Raw genomic sequence first — 16,747 nt, forward strand, 5'->3', positions numbered from 1 at the left:
AGTCTAGGAAGAAAGGAAGTCCAAAAGACCAGTGCGTAATGCAATATAAAAATAAAGGTTTGCTTTTCGGTATTCTACATAGATCCCTTCGTGGTTAATGTGTGTAAATCTCAATGTTCAGCCATTCAAAACACTTCCCTTGTTTTTTGCCAAGCTTGTCTGAGCTCCAGATTTCTGCCAGCTTCTTACCAGTATAGTGTTTATCTATATTTGTACAAAGCAGGTTCCACAGCCTTTGACTTCCTTGCCAATTTCCCCCTCCTAGGGCTAAAGACAAGCAAACCAGCTCTGCATTTTCATAAGCAGAAAAACGGCACATCGATAGCTAAATGGACTTTAATAAAGCATCAAATACACAGCTAAATCTTCATATTGCTTTCAAGATGGTCATATACAAATATGAATATCTTTAAATTGACTGATAAAACTGTATAACAATGCAACAAAGCCTTTTGTCTTTTTATGCCCTCCCTCCTTGATAACATTTTTAGCCCATGACAACAGCTTATACCTATCTGCCTGTGAGAAAACCAGTGATTGAAAAACAGCACGCATCAGCAGCTCTGTTCCAGCTTCTCGCTGATTTATAAGACGGTATGAAAATCTTGTACAACTCAGGCTCTGAGCTAGCCAATCACAGACAAGAAGGTGTTCTGGACTCCGTGTTTGGCTTAACTGGTAAGCCACTCCTTTTGAACTTTTTAACCATTAAAACTCTGCTCTCAGGCTCCTGAGTGTCTCAAACTGTAAGAACTTCTGCTTGCTGGCTGAGCCATATATTCCAGTCAGCGCTGGTCCAGTCTGGACTGTCTCGCCACCGACGATGACATGAAATTCACCCAAGGTCGCCCATAATTGCCCAAGCTCCTCTGAAGCCGGGTGAGCTTAACCTGGCCAGGGTTCTCAGAGTCATCACTGCGAAGCTATATACTTCCGGAAATGTTGTGTGAGGTTGAAGCTTGGCTGTTTTGGATTTTACAACTATGATGTGAGAAAAATATTTTTTAGAAATGTATTACCCCTGAGATCACGGTGTCATTAATTTTCTCTGTTCTCTCTGCACATTTCATCTCTGGAATTTCTGAAGGCACAGCTCAACTGTTTTGACTGTTTTGATTGTTTTGAATAATCTTTTCATACTCTATGAATACTATTTCTCAGTATACTGTTTCTTAGCTCACTTTATTACAACGTTGCCACAATGGTATGTGGTTAGCTGGGTGTGGCTACCAGGTCTCTGTGAGCCCAAAGTGTTACAAGTGAGAGCTACATCAGGACCACATGCTGTTGGTGCCATGGCCACACAATTGGGGGGGTTTCATGAAATCAATACATACATACATACATACATACATACATAAATAAATAGTGTATTCAACATTTTTGGATTCCTAAAATGTTTTTGAATAAATAAAGTATTTCGAGCAGCTGTGACAGCATCCATTGAGAAAGGAAGGGCATCATTCTGGCTGCGGATCGTGCTACATTCTCAGCCTATGGGGGATACAGTCTTACAGGGCCGTTTCCAATCTCGACAAGAGGCGCGCGGGAGTGAGTGGCCCACAGAGGTCAGGAGCTCTCTGAGGACTGGTCTGCCTGGAGAGAGAGGGCAGTGGGGGGCTTGGCACTGCCTGCAAGGCCAGAGTGGTGCCTCTTAACATGCCTGTGGACCAGCTGCTTGTCCGGGGAGGAATAAGGGCAGAGGTGGCAGAAGAAGGCCTCCCCAGTGTGGTGTCTGCGCACGTGCAGGTCCAGGCTCTTCTTCTGAATGCTGCAAGAGAGGAAGCGTCACCCATTACTGCAGCCCGGCCCTGCAGCCCCGGGCTCAAGAACCGACACAAATCAATAATCGGCTGCACCACCCAGATTGCCATCCATTCCAGCTGAGACTCTGGGCCAAAGACAGCACCTAGTATAAGACTCTAGTCTCGCCTTCAAAGCCAGCAAGAGTGTTTGCTGCTGAAGTATAGCTCAGTCTGACAGAAGGGCCCAAATCTTCAGGGTGAGTCCTTTCAAACAACCAGACAGCAAACCTCAGGGTTGTCGAACTACACTCACCTAAAGGATTATTAGGAACACCTGTTCAATTTCTCATTAATGCAATTATCTAACCAACTAATCACATGGCAGTTGCTTCAATGCATTTAGGTGTGTGGTCCTGGTCAAGACAATCTCCTGAACTCCAAACTGAATGTCTGAATGGGAAAGAAAGGTGATTTAAGCAATTTTGAGCGTGGCATGGTTGTTGGTGCCAGACGGGCCGGTCTGAGTATTTCACAATCTGCTCAGTTACTGGGATTTTCACGCACAACCATTTCTAGGGTTTACAAAGAATGGTGTGAAAAGGGAAAAACATCCAGTATGCGGCAGTCCTGTGGGCGAAAATGCCTTGTTGATGCTGGAGGTCAGAGGAGAATGGGCCGACTGATTCAAGCTGATAGAAGAGCAACTTTGACTGAAATAACCACTCGTTACAACCGAGGTATGCAGCAAAGCATTTGTGAAGCCACAACACGTACAACCTTGAGGCGGATGGGCTACAACAGCAGAAGACCCCACCGGGTACCACTCATCTCCACTACAAATAGGAAAAAGAGGCTACCTACAATTTGCACAAGCTCACCAAAATTGGACAGTTGAAGACTGGAAAAATGTTGCCTGGTCTGATGAGTCTCGATTTCTGTTGAGACATTCAGATGGTAGAGTCAGAATTTGGCGTAAACAGAATGAGAACATGGATCCATCATGCCTTGTTACCACTGTGCAGGCTGGTGGTGGTGGTGTAATGGTGTGGGGGATGTTTTCTTGGCACACTTTAGGCCCCTTAGTGCCAATTGGGCATCGTTTAAATGCCACGGCCTACCTGAGCATTGTTTCTGACCATGTCCATCCCTTTATGACCACCATGTACCCATCCTCTGATGGCTACTTCCAGCAGGATAATGCACCATGTCACAAAGGTCGAATCATTATAAATTGGTTTCTTGAACATGACAATGAGTTCACTGTACTAAACTGGCCCCCACAGTCACCAGATCTCAACCCAATAGAGCATCTTTGGGATGTGGTGGAACGGGAGCTTCGTGCCCTGGATGTGCATCCCACAAATCTCCATCAACTGCAAGATGCTATCCTATCAATATGAGCCAACATTTCTAAAGAATGCTTTCAGCACCTTGTTGAATCAATGCCACGTAGAATTAAGGCAGTTCTGAAGGCGAAAGGGGGTCAAACACAGTATTAGTATGGTGTTCCTAATAATCCTTTAGGTGAGTGTATATGAAGGCTTTATATTGGGACGCAAAGTAAAAATAAGGTAATTTGGATATTCAATCAATCTTTAATCTGGTATAGCGCCCTGCTCAAGAAGTTGTCACAGAGCGCTGGCTGTCACAGATTTAAGACAAATACCAAATATTCATTGCTTTGTTTGCAGTCCTGAGGGGTGCAGTGGTCTTACCAGCTGTAGGGACAGAGCTGGCACTGGTGGGGCTTCTCACGGGTGTGTATCCTGGAGTGCCTCCTCAGGGAGCTGCCATCGATGGAGGCGTACGAACACTGGCTGCACTTGAATGGTTTCTCACCTGAGGGAGAGAGAAGAACAAGAGCGAGGGTGTGAGGGCACTGGGAGCAACCCACACCTCCGAGGCTGTGAACAGCACAGAGCACAGGGATGAGCCGTGCAGGGCCTTTCTCTGCAGGGTTAAAGCTGTTTTTCTTCATGCTTAATGTTTTGTGGCCTGTCCTGTCTTTATTTTAAAACCTGCACCTCAAAACTTGAAACCTTCTAACAGTCTAAGACTAAATTGGCAAATTTCTTCGAGCTGATCTTTGGGTATTTATTTAGGGTATTTAGCAAGCTAGGATATTGTCACTGGCAATGCATGTGCAGACTGCTAATGAGGGCTTGTGCAGCCAGCCTCTGAGAAGGCCAGAGCATCGCCCTCTCCTGCATAATCAAACTTCCTTTGATCCTGACTGGAACAAGCATCAGGTAAGCTTGAGAAAACCTATAGTAGTAATAATATAGTAGTAAATATAGGCTGGGAATTCTGCGGCAGAATTCCACTGAGTTCTGTATCATGCAATTCGACTTGACCCCTCTGTTGCCATGGCCACCAGACCCTTCTATTCAATCTGAGTGAGTGTGACAAAGATTCTAAAGCTCCCCCCCAAAAAAACACATTCTTGGATGCATATCATTTAAAATGGACCTCTAAAGTCCATTAAATAACAATTCCTGTAAAGGAAAAACAAATAAACAACATGCATCGCTCAATCAATAATAAATAATATCGAACTGTCAAGGAATCAACTGCTGTGTTTGGGGACATTTTACATTTTATTTACTTTTGATTCTGCTATTTATAGGTAGCTGTGACATGGTAATGTCATCACCCGACAATAGCCTTTCAAATTAAAACAAGCAGCCATTTGAGACAGTGGTGACACAGCTGTTACAAATTACAGAACAAAAAATGTTGTGATCATAAAGACATATGCAGTCAATAAAGTAGACAATGCTAATCAATGGTTGTCTTCCTTGATAGCTTTTGTATGGTTTTCAATATATGTATGTATATGTTTGTGTGTGTTTTATACATAAAAAGACAGTGTTGTAAGAAATAAAAGGCCAAGATTCTTGTCATTAGCTGGAACTGCTGGAGAAACTGATGCTTCTTTCTTCTACTCACAAGCATGCCTGCTGTGAAGTACAGGTGTGTAGTCTGACAGTGGGAGGGTCAAAACTGGGATTTAATCCAGCCCTAGCTATGCTTCAGCCAACATCATCTCTACTGAGATGCAATGGAAATTGACTGTGCCAGTGTGTGTCTGAACAGTACCTGTGTGAACTCGCATGTGCTGTATGAGCGAGGCCTTCAACCTGGTCTTGTAGTCACAGTCTTCACACTCAAACGGTTTCACCCCACTGTGGATCCCCATATGTCTGCGCAGGGCCAGCCTGGAGGAGAACTTCCTGTGGACAAAGGAAGCAGTTTGGGATTTTCCAATAAGAAGCGAAAAACACATTCTGTATGATTGACCAGTATGAGCTGCTGTTGATCCATGAACACACACTATGGTGTCCACATGCTGGACACACACACTATTTCCCTCTTCTGGGCATGTGCAACTAATAAATTGTCATAATAATCTTGATAGCACTGCACAGCATATTTGTTTGGTCTAAAATTCCGTTTCCCTTATCGTTCTCCCTCATCCCTCCATTTCTAATGCTCTTTTTGCTCAGCTGTGGAGCAAACTGATAACCACCCCTCTTTCTTACTACAATTTCCCACTCGATCACCTCTTGCTCATCGGATCTAGAATCTCCACCCGATTGCTATTAACTTTTGAAGAAATTGATGTTGGGAATGGAAAAGTATTGCCTTGCCCTGTACCAGGACCAGGCCTGTCTTTAAAAAGAAACACACAAACAAAGAAAATAACACAGCAGGAAAACGGCAATGCAAAAAACAACAGCAGCGGACTAATAGGGAGTCACACAGCCCATATGAGCCACAGGGCAGCTGATCTCTAGTTCCCAGTCAGGAGTTGTAGACTCACTCATTCAGTTTGCAGAGATCGGTCAGATTACTCAGAGGTATTCACTGCTGAGTCATAGCAGCAGCCCCACAGCACAGTGCAGTGCAATGGAGGAAGCATGATCAAGGGGTCAACACCCTGACACAAGCAGCCTGCCTGACACACTAACGACTGCAGTACTATCCCTATCTCATGTCTCATTGTCTGAAAACTGACCCGGCACCGCAACACCCCTTGACCTCTCCAATGGAGGTCAGGCTGAGCTCACGCACAGAGCACTGACAATGCTCTGACACTGGTAAAGAGCCACCAGATGTGAGCTTCAAACAAAATCATTAAAAAAGCAGTGCAAAGAAGTCAGTATCAGAATTCAAAGACTCAACAAGGGGTATAAAAGAGTCAGTGCTCCAGCTTACAATCCAGGTACAGATCCAAGCAGACACAACACAGACATGAGGAGGACAGTGAAATATAATATTAAAGGTCAGACAGCCAGGTTAACCAAACAGGTTCAAAAAAATTTTTATGGGGGGTTTGCGACTGTGTTTATATAACCGTGCAGGCTCCTGAGGAGGATATATATCTTTAATACTTCTACAGCTAAGCAAAGACGGCTCACAGTAGATGACTCTACTTTACCAGAACACATTTATACCCTATTTTATGGGTAGGCCCTGCGTCCATTCCTTTTACCGCCCATGCATCAGCTGTTCTGCCCATATGAAATATATCGGAGCACAAACATCCACATCATGTGACAAATGGGCAATGAGGAGCCTGTGTATACAGCAGGAACTCAACGTCCACTCAGCCTGTGTCTCTGTCTGCTGATCAGGCTCTATAATTATAGTACTCTGACCAAGGCCTTGGCTCAGGGTATAATTCACACTCAAGTGCTCTCAGACAGAATTAATTTTTTGTTGTTGTTGCTTTTTAAGTGGGATCGTACAAGTCATACATAGAAGACAGATTCATTCTCCTATTTCCCCTAATGAGGGAAATGACTGTATGACTAAAATACCAAATCCTTGCTTTTGAAGTGTTCAATTTGAGAGCTATGCAGGTGAAAACTAAAAAAGACACCATACATATCAGAATGTATTAATACTCTGTACTATTTTGTTTCCTAGATGGACAAAGTACGCAGGTGGGGAAAACAGACAGCTGTGTCCATGACTTCCACTCAGAAAGATGTACATATTACACTGAAATTAGATCCCACTGATTGCACGACTCCTCAATTCTCTTAAAAATATATGAGGACATTAACTAGACCCTTTAAAATTCCAAGCCATAACTCTTTTATTCAACACAAACTGCACAAGACTGTTTTATCACCCGTAAGATAGTCAACAGTTTTCAGCTCAAAAGTACAACACAAAGTTTTAATGTGAACATGTGTCCCAGTTTTTCCTGTAGGCCTCTATGAATACTGATCGACATCTGCCCTCTAGTGGTGGACAGCAGTAACAAGCTACAAAGCTATTCATACCTTTATGTTTGGTGTGGGGATGAAATAATAAAAAAGGCTGACAAAATGCTTGGAGCTGTGGAGAGAAGTGTAATATTAAAGTCAAGGCTTCGTTTTGAAATTATGCAAATCACTAGATAGAGCTCATGTACAATACTGTGTGGTTCCCTTTAAAACCTATATTCTGCTTGTTCAAGTGTCCTCTCCTGTCCCCAAATACCAGATGGGATACAATTATAAATTGCCTTTAAAATATATCTGTGTGGATTTCCCGACTAGGCTGACATCTCCGAAGGGTAGGAAAGCATCTGCTTATACTTTAAAACAGAGGCCTGCACATCAGGGTTCCTTGCTCTGTCTCTGTCAATGTTAACTGTAGTTCGACTGCGTATAATGCCCATGCACCTGCTTTGCGCCCCCTCTTAACCGGCAACCAAACACTCAGCAGATCACTCTATAAACTGTCGTCTATCAGTACAGAGAAGGGGCGGACTCACACCAGCAGGCCTTCCTGGGATCTCAACACCAGGATTCGAATTACAGCTAGTGGACATCATAGGCCAGAGCCTCTCCAGTCTATTGTACTTTACAGCTACACTACACGTCAAGGTGAGCTGATCCATCTGCACATTTACCAGGTTAGGTGTCTGCAGCGGGCATGATATTAAAGAACTATGCGATTGTGTTGTAGTTCAAGTAGAGGCAGTTGGAAACTAGTTTAAAAAGCACATTTCCTCCTTTGTGCTACTTAAAGCACCATTAATATAAACACGCTGTATTTCCTTTCTATACAAACGTATATTTCATATAGGGTAGGATTGTGTGATCTGTATATTTTTCATATGCCAAAATATGACCCTTTTTTGTAAATCTAAATATATTATAAATATATTGTAGTCTGTATTCCATATATTTTACAGGTTGAAAATATAGTGATGTAAATTTCTAGCTGTATGACCCAGTAAAGCAATACGGTTCTACAGTAAACAAAGCAATGCGCTCAGCATACTGTGGCTCTTTGGGCTACTGTTGGTCACTGAATTTGACTCCTGATCCACTGGATGGAGGCTGACTGTGAGCAGGAGAGACTGTGCTCTGAATCACAGACAGTAACACCCTGCCACACTGTTATATCGCGAATGGATAATTGACAGAGGTACCTGCCACACTGCGAGCACGGGAACTCCTTCCCTGCCCTCCTCCTCCTGTTGCTGCTGGTTCTCTCTTGCTCTGTCTGCACTGCGCTGCCCCTGCCATGCTGGACCTGTGATGACCTCTGAGCCTTCCTCTTCTTTTTCCTTTTCATCTTTCGGGCTTCGCCGTGCAGCTCCCCATCTGGCCAGCTCCGGAACTGCTCCCCACACAGGAGCCGCTTCAAACAGCCAGGACGGCTCTGAGTGGCCAATCTCGTGTTGCTTGTTGATTGGTGTCTGTTGGCAGGACAGATTGCACAGTGCAGTGAATGTGGACGTCGGCATTTCACGTTGCTGGGTGTCATCAAGAATGGCAATTGCTGTTATTTAGTGAACAGCCAGCGGATGACAAATGTTTAATGGTCTTTAAAGTGGATTAATAATCTTGAAGCTTTTACACTTCGGCAATTATTACCAGCCAAAACGTGCCCTCGGCAAATTGTAAACATTTAATTTGCCAGCTGTCTTCCCTAATCTACACTTGGACAATTATTACTGGGTAATATCTGTGAGCTATTTCATGGCCATTCACAATTTCTTTCAGTACGCTTGCAACAGTAAGATTTAGTGGAGGTGGAGAGGAAGAATTTGATTTGAGTACAGCACATACCTAATAAATATCCCCAGCCTCTCTGACTCAGCATAATTGCCATCAGTCTTGCTCACTGTATTACAATGGGCCATTATGCAGCCATTTCACTGCCAAGATTTGCTGGCAGAAATGACTGGCAGGTAAAATGAAAACCCACCCTTACATATCATTAAGAGAGGTTAAGAGAAATAATACATTTAAGACGTGTGCCTGAAATTAAATGGAGGCTGTCATTCTTAGAAAAAGCATATCTTCCAATAAAAAGCCAATGAAAAGCTATAATTCACAGTATAATCTACAATCAAATCTAGTTCTGATACTCACTTCCTTTCTTGTAAGATCAGTTTACATGATATATTTATCACAACAGAGGAGATCCATAAAAGAAAATGGGCATTTGAAAGGAATTTATGCTTAGCCCCTGTGCTCCTGAGCAAGAGTCAAGTACAAGACAACAATGAAAACCGTCTACATCACAGATACGAGACACTACTCACATTCGGCTAAATCCCTTGTCACATTCAGGGTCTTTGTCCACCTCTTCGTCTGGCGGATGCTGAGATGTCAGATGCTTGTAGACTTTCTTCCACGATTTATCTGTAGGAATGATCCAAGAAACAATCATTCCTTTTTTGCACAATTTGTTTGTTTCTTCCAGCGAAGGGGTGACAACATTTTCAGTAATGGGTTCAATGCAGGATAATGCATCTCCATCAAGGGGTGTGTTTTCAGGGCAGATTGAGTGAACATCACGCCTTGAGTTGACCACAGGTAGGAAGAGGCCTGACTGAGTTTTCATCTTTGTAAGTTTCCCCCATGTGTCTTGAAGGGAGACACAGATGATACCAAGAATGTGATTTGATAACAGGTTTCTAAAAGGTCTGGAATTCCTTCCTCCAGCAGATCACAATCTATTACTTGACTTAGGAGCCACAATCACCATTTCTAAGAACGGGAAGTGACACTAGAACAACAAAACACAGGTTTAAACTGTCTTGTTAGTATCTTGAACAATGTATTGGACATCTGGTACCAGGGTTTAGACTAAACCTCAGGGCGCTACTTCAGCTGAGTTATCTGTTACCGTAACAGATTTAACAATTTCCTTCATTAAACCTTTTTAAATTAATTTCAACTCTAAAAGCTTCTAGACACTTATATAATCTATATCAGTCACTTGAAATCCCCAATCGGTGAAGAGGTAAGAGAACAATTAAAAAATTGTAAAATGTTTAATTAATTTGTTCAATTAGGGGTTGGAAATGGGCTTAATTGGATTATTGGTTCACTAGCCACCAAACACACACTTCACTGCATTGTTTTACTTCTCAGGAAAAACAGATTCATGTTAAATCAAGCATTACGCCATTGCTAAATTGAGGGTTTGTTGCTTGATTACTCTGCAGAACAATAAGAATAATGTGTTAAGGCACATGACATATTTGTATTGCTCAGTATTCAGCTATTTTCCTAGTTGAAGTCATTAATGTGTCAGGCACGCTATCAGCCCTCACTTAATGAATAAGAAATCCCATACAAAAAAACACACAAAAACACAAATCAGCTGAGCAGTCTGGATGATCGTGGGCAGGAACAGTAAACAGCGGATCAGTGTCCACAGCACAAAGTAACTAAGCACCAGTGCTCATTTGGGGAAAAGGAGAACTTCTCTCTAGGTGGCAGTGCTGGTCCCTGACGTTACCTCTGAAGCTGCAGTGAATGCATTTGAAAGTGTCCTGGAAGTGGCAGGCGATGTGCTGCTCCCTCTCTTGCTCCGAGGAGCACAGCGCAAGGCAGACAGCACACTGGGCCACCGGTAGCTCCTTCCCGTGTCTCCTCTGGTGGTGGTCCCGGGACTTAACGCTCTTGAACTGCCTCTGGCACACTTCGCACAGGTGGGCCCTGCACTCCCTAGCTTGCCCCTGAGCAGGCCTCTCTGTCGGCCTCCACTCTGATGCAGAGTGGTCGCCCGGTAGGGCCCTGGAGCCCTGTGCTACTTCGTGGTCTTTCTGCGGCACCTCCAGCAGAGTTTTGGAGGCCAGGTCCAGATTGTGACACAAAAGGGTCTCCTGGTGGTCTGAGTTCTTCTGGAAGCCTGGGAGTGGGGAGGGAGCTCTCTTTTCTGGGGGTTGGCTGTCTGTTGCCTCTGGGGCCCTCCCTGACTCCGGGTTCATGGGTTGGGCTTTCATGCTGGAGATCCTACACAGTCCCAGGGACATGAGGTGAGCCGACTGGGCCATCTCATCATCCTGGTCCTCGCTGGTGCAGTCGGCGGCCGAGCCCATTGGACATGACAGAGAACCAGGATCCTCCAATCGGAACTGACTTGCCTCTTCCCCTTCCTCAAACAGAGTGGTCACCTGCAGGAAAGGGCAGATGAGGCACCATTTAACAACAAAGTATTTTTTTCTCATAAAATCACAAAGGGGAAGGGGTGTCTGGACATAAGCATTCATACAAATTTACCACAGCCAGGAGCTTACACTCAAAGTGAAATAATATTGTACATTGACATTGTACAGCATTCCAGACATCTTACAACAGGATGATGCTAATTTAGAAGTCCCAAGAGGGCAAGTCAAATGTTTCCTTTAGATTTCATAGCATCAGAAGTTTGACTTTCCTGTATCAAAAACAATTCTGCCCATGAACTAGGTACAGCAGAAAAAGCTTTGTGAAAACAGCCCAGAGATGCATATACCAAGTCACCTATTCAGGGTATGACATCAGGATTAGTGTGTTTGGGTCAATTAAGACATTTTAAATGATAAATCTATATTTTTATTGAATAGAATTATTAAATAATTGGATTAATAATAATAATAATAATAATAATAATAATAATAATAATAATAATAATAATATTTATAAATAATTGGTCCCGGTAATCCTGCTGAAGACAGGGAATACTCAGCACTTGGCTCCAGGCTGACATCCACCTCACTGTCCTCCCTTGTGCTGGTGGGGTCGGGGGAGCGGCCCTGGCCAGGCTGTAGGAACCATTTGAGGAGTTTGAGGGCTTGTGACTCCACGATCAATGCTAAGCTACAGTGGGGCAGGTGAAAAATGGGCAGTATTCATCAGTGGTATCGCAGGTGTTTCTCTTCGTCTGTGTGTCGTCCCAGGTGGAGGAGAGATAGCTGGAGGAGGGCTGTACACAGAACGCTGCTCTCATTCCTGACCTGAAGCCCCAAACAGAGACCCTGCAGCCTGGCCAGGGCTGCCCCCAAATACGAAGGTGGACAGCTTCGTCTCTGGAGGGCACAAGAGATCTGGTTCCAAGGTGGAGGTGGATGTCAGCCTGGAGTCAGTGCACAAGAAAGCCAGGCACTGAGTGTCCCCTGACTTGAGCAGGATTGCTTGGACCAATTATTTATTCATCATTTTATTATTATTATTACTAGTATTATTATTATTACTTTTATTGTTATTATTATTATTATTATTATTATTATTATTGTTATTATTATTAATCAAGTTATTTAATCATCTTATTCAATAACAATATTGATTTATCTTTTAAAATGTCTTCAGTTTTTTCATATTTCCTCATTCAAATACAATAGCACTAGCACAGCTGTATAAATAGTTGTAACCCCCCCCACCCCATTACAAAAGTAACATGTAAGTGTACATAAATTACAGTTTATTATTACTATAGACATTACTATATATTACTATAGAGTTCAGCCCTCAGTTATCACTCTTATTTGATATTTGGCTTCAAGCAGCATGCTTATTTTATGTCAGTTCTCATGCATCACTCCAATTTAATATCAGATGCCATTCGAATTTAATATCAGGAGTCACTCGGTTTTTGTATCTGGGATCACTCAAAATCGGTGTCAGGTATCAGAGTGTGTTTTTTCTGGTACTTCTGGCCAATCAAATGGCTGAACCGTCTTTACTCTTATTTCATTGGTTATGGGCAAAGTCAATCAAGCCAAGACAGGTGAAAGAACCAGACAGTGGAATAGATGCATTTTTTGGCCTGTTAGTACCGTGTGAGTGATAGTTTTTTTTTTTTGTTTCTTTAAATAAAGTCATTGCACAGGGTTTTTTTTCAATACATAAAAAAGGACAGTGATGGTGTTATTTAATTTTTTTTGCATGTATCCATACAAAAATACACTACTCAAAGAAATGAAGGGAACACTCCAAGTTCAGAAATCAATGTTAAGTGTTCCCTTCATTTTTTTTAGCAGTATAGTTGCCTAATTAGGGAGTCTCCTGTGACGATATTACTTGAAGAATTCGAAGTATAAAGCTTTTACGTGCAATTATCAACATTTAATTTTTCCATTGTATAAGAGTAGAAGAGTAAAAATATGAATTATTAACATCCGCTGGTTGATTGGCAAGTTACCCAGTGGGCAGGGCATTCAGTGTATCAGTCTCCCCTCTAACTGTGCCAGGGTTCCATTAAACTCTGCATCGATCGGGAGTCACTGCTCTGGAGCAACACAACACACTGGCTTCGATTGGCCCGTCCTGTCAATCACAAAATCCAAAAGGCCAATATTGAAATTGGGCTTTTCTGCTGGAATGTGCACAGAAGTCACCTGCAAACAGAAATCCCCTGTCTAGTGATGTATTTCTGATTTCTTTCAGCACATGCCCTTACCCAGGATGACCCAGGGCGGACAGTCATAAAAGGAAAGAACGCTCATCACCGAAAAAATACATTTCACAGGAAGTGCAATTTAGCACAATATAGCCCTACAGCATTAGTTGTATTTGAAGAAGGTAACATCTGGACAAAAACTGCAACAGAGTAAAATATACAGTATAAGTAAGAATCTGCCTATTCAATTCAATAAGAAGGTCTTGATGGTTCCCTTTGAATGTACTTTGAACTGTAGTTTGTCTGTGTAAGAACTCATATTATGTAGCCTACCTAATGCACTATAATAATCTTACATGATTAACATAAAGCCACAGTAAACCCACAAAGTAAAACATATTTTTTTAACTAGGCCTAAATATAGTGTTATAGGCTGGATGTAAATGTTCGATGTTGTTGGGACATTGACCCACTTTCCCATGATTTGCTCCACGCTTTATCATGTCTGACCTCTGCGTGTGTAACTTTACATTGTGTCTATCCCATTGCTTTAGGTTATTTCAATAATATTCCCAAGAACAGCTTTATCCTGGTGGTGAAACCCTTGTCTGTGCTCAGATGAGAGCTGTGAGATCTTATCACCGAACACACAGATTAAACTCCCATTGAGCAGCAGTTTCATACGATTTGAGATTTATTTATTTTTCTCTATACATTTCTGCGGGTATTACGCCAGGCCCCAGGGGTCGTATTAAACGGTGCCCAGCTTCTTCAGCGTCTTTCCAGCCCAGTCTTTTGTGCTCCATCCTGGTTGCATGTGTGATGCCAATGTGTGTGTGATGTTATAAACGTGGATGTCTCTTTTACTTATGAAATATTTTGAGTCGGATTAAAAAAATGCAAGATAATTGGTTTATTGTTGTTTAATGGAATGTGTTTAGTGTTCTTTCTTCCTCTTGATTTTTTTTTGGGGGGGTAAGATTAATTAATTTGATTACAGCATTTAAAGGTTGTCAAATAACTACATTTTAGGATGTATTTATTTTTTTGGTCAAACTTAAAATGAGTAAAATACTATTGAAGATATTTTCTGTTTCATCAGGAAGCTTTTTTCCCCCCTGACCCCTCACTCTTCTCAAACCCATCCTACCCCAAGGCTCACCTCGCAGGTGTGGGCTACATGGAGGCCATCGCTGTTGGTGCTGAGGCTCATGTCACATGACTGGGGGCTGATGTTGTGCAGCATGCCATACATGGGCAGCAGGAAGGACACTCGTTCCAGGCCCACGTCCATGTGGTCATCGTTGTCTTTGCCATCTGGATGCAGTTGGTCCTCCATACCATAGACGGAGTCCCGATCCAGCTCCTCCTCTTCCTGTTGACCCACCTCATCCTTCTCCAGGCAAGTCAGAGGGTGACACGTCCTCCCCAGCTCGTGCCGGTTTATCACATGGGCGCTGATCTTGCTCTTCTGGCTGCTGGTGAACTGGCAGACTCGGCAGCGGTAAACCTCCACAAGGAACATTTCCACAAGCCCAGAGACCTGCCCTCCAACCCCTTCCACCATGCTGGAGTACAGCCTGGAGGTGGTGCTCTCCTCAGGGATGTGAAGAGTCACTGGTTGGATGTCCTGGTAGACATATTTCAACTGGCTCATCGTCACTCTGCATTCAGAGAAGAGGGACAACTGTGTGCACACACACACAATATAAACTTCAGTTTTAGGTTCTAAAAGCTGGAACTCCACCACAAATAATATATATATATATATATATATATATATATATATATATATATATATATTATTATTATTATTATTATTATTATTATGTAGGCCTCAGTTTCTTTCCTGTTCATGTCATATGTGTTGCTTTTTCACATTGCATTCTACAATGAAGGTTTTAATTTTGTACATATGTATATAGGCAATATGTTTTATGTCACTGCTCTGGCTCCTAGCATCCGTTCTGTAATAGCATTCACTTATAACAGGGCACAACAAATGCTCAAGATGCTAAGATTAAAGACACTGGGCTTTCAAATGTTTGAAGGAAAAAAAGGGAATGGCACAGTCAACACTGAAACCAGTGGCCAAGGGCATTCAAGTTAAATTAAGTGTCATCAGTTAAATCACAGTGAGCATAAGGCATTTCTTTACACAAAGGATTTTGGGTGTACTTCAAAAGGTGCTAAGTAATGTTTTGGATTCTGAGTCACTGGCAGAGATAATATAATTCAAAGGCATTATATTCTCACAGTATCTCTGACAATGGGGGCACTGGAGAAAAGTGTTGCATGGGTAAAGAAACGGGATGACAAATGTCTACATCTCATTCGCATAACGTGTGCCTTACTTTTTGAATATTTTAAGGATAAATGCACGGATACATAAATAAAACATGACTTCCTCCAGAGCCTAAGGGCCCTAAATTATTTACACAGACCTACAACTTAAATGTAACTTATTTATGTATCATATTTGATGCACTTTTTTTCTGAAGTAAATGTAGTAGTGCACAACAGAATTCAAAAACATTTTCAACATATAAGTTAACAAATTCTGTTATTGTCTTATGGGTGTCACTATTCAAATCAATACTTAAGTTGTGCGTAAGGTCACATGGAGTTAACCCATCGCGTAACTGCATGCAACTGCAGCCTATTCGCAATGCACGCTTTCCAGATCCGACTACCTACTCTACACTTACCTTTTATCGAAGTGTTAATAGCAGTATTAGCCGTCCAACTAACCTTACTGATTTGTCGTTGGTGGTTTTAAAGAAAATATAATATCGTATAATTGATTAGAAATTCACAGAAGACCATATTTACTACTTCCAGGAAGTAGTAAAAGAGTCTTCATATGGACGCCAATGTTAGGGATCGTGTACAACTGTAGTTATTAAAGCTGAGCGTCGAATCGAGAATCAGCTCATTTTTACACACGGATTGTTTTATTTGTATTGCCTGCACTGGGGTTGTGCTTTTGTGTTGCGAGTAAAGTGGTTCATTGTTTGTCAAATAATTAACTGTGAGGGATGCAAAAACAAAATAATCTTTGTTTTATGTGTTGGAAATCTGGAGTTTGTTCACGCTTTCTCATTGTGCGGCGCAGTTTGCAAGGCTTGTGTTTTTGCACATGCATGGGTCTGAGGAAATAAACTCGCCACGCGTTATTGCTTTATTGTTTGAATATTAACTTTTTGACTGTTTTCATACAAACATGTTATATTCACTTACATCAAATGACGCACAATTACTTGGATATCTCCTATATATATTAATGTATTATATGCATATATATGTACATTTATTCTTGTTTGTTTTGTGTTTTCCCCGTCCGTATATCCATGTAAAACAGTCGGTATTGAGAAATCCGT

The 16,747-nt window shown here is 42.2% G+C and overlaps 1 protein-coding gene across 1 annotated transcript; it reads right to left on the reverse strand.

The window, feature by feature from the left end:
• Positions 1-320: 320 nt before the first annotated feature.
• On the reverse strand, positions 321-16,215 carry LOC136771649 (zinc finger protein 668). The gene is made up of 8 exons (XM_066724085.1): positions 16,076-16,215; positions 14,530-15,054; positions 10,506-11,163; positions 9,301-9,400; positions 8,179-8,448; positions 4,845-4,978; positions 3,461-3,584; positions 321-1,771 (listed from the first exon to the last, which is right to left on the reverse strand). Exons 2-8 carry the CDS (start codon positions 15,022-15,024, stop codon positions 1,570-1,572), a joined length of 1,983 nt encoding a protein of 660 aa, XP_066580182.1. The 5' UTR covers positions 15,025-15,054; positions 16,076-16,215; the 3' UTR covers positions 321-1,569.
• Positions 16,216-16,747: the final 532 nt, after the last annotated feature.

Source organism: Amia ocellicauda, chromosome 2 (assembly GCF_036373705.1).
Source record: "Amia ocellicauda isolate fAmiCal2 chromosome 2, fAmiCal2.hap1, whole genome shotgun sequence".
Lineage (NCBI taxonomy): Eukaryota > Metazoa > Chordata > Actinopteri > Amiiformes > Amiidae > Amia > Amia ocellicauda.

Coding starts and splice junctions, on each gene's coding strand:
- LOC136771649 (XM_066724085.1), bottom strand. CDS start 15,024: ATGAGCCAGTTGAAATATGTCTACCAGGACATCCAACCAGTGACTCTT. Junction 11,164..14,529: donor ATGTAGCCCACACCTGCGAG/GTGAGCCTTGGG, acceptor CCTTTCCTGCAG/GTGACCACTCTGTTTGAGGA. Junction 4,979..8,178: donor CCGTGCTCGCAGTGTGGCAG/GTACCTCTGTCA, acceptor CTTTGTCCACAG/GAAGTTCTCCTCCAGGCTGG.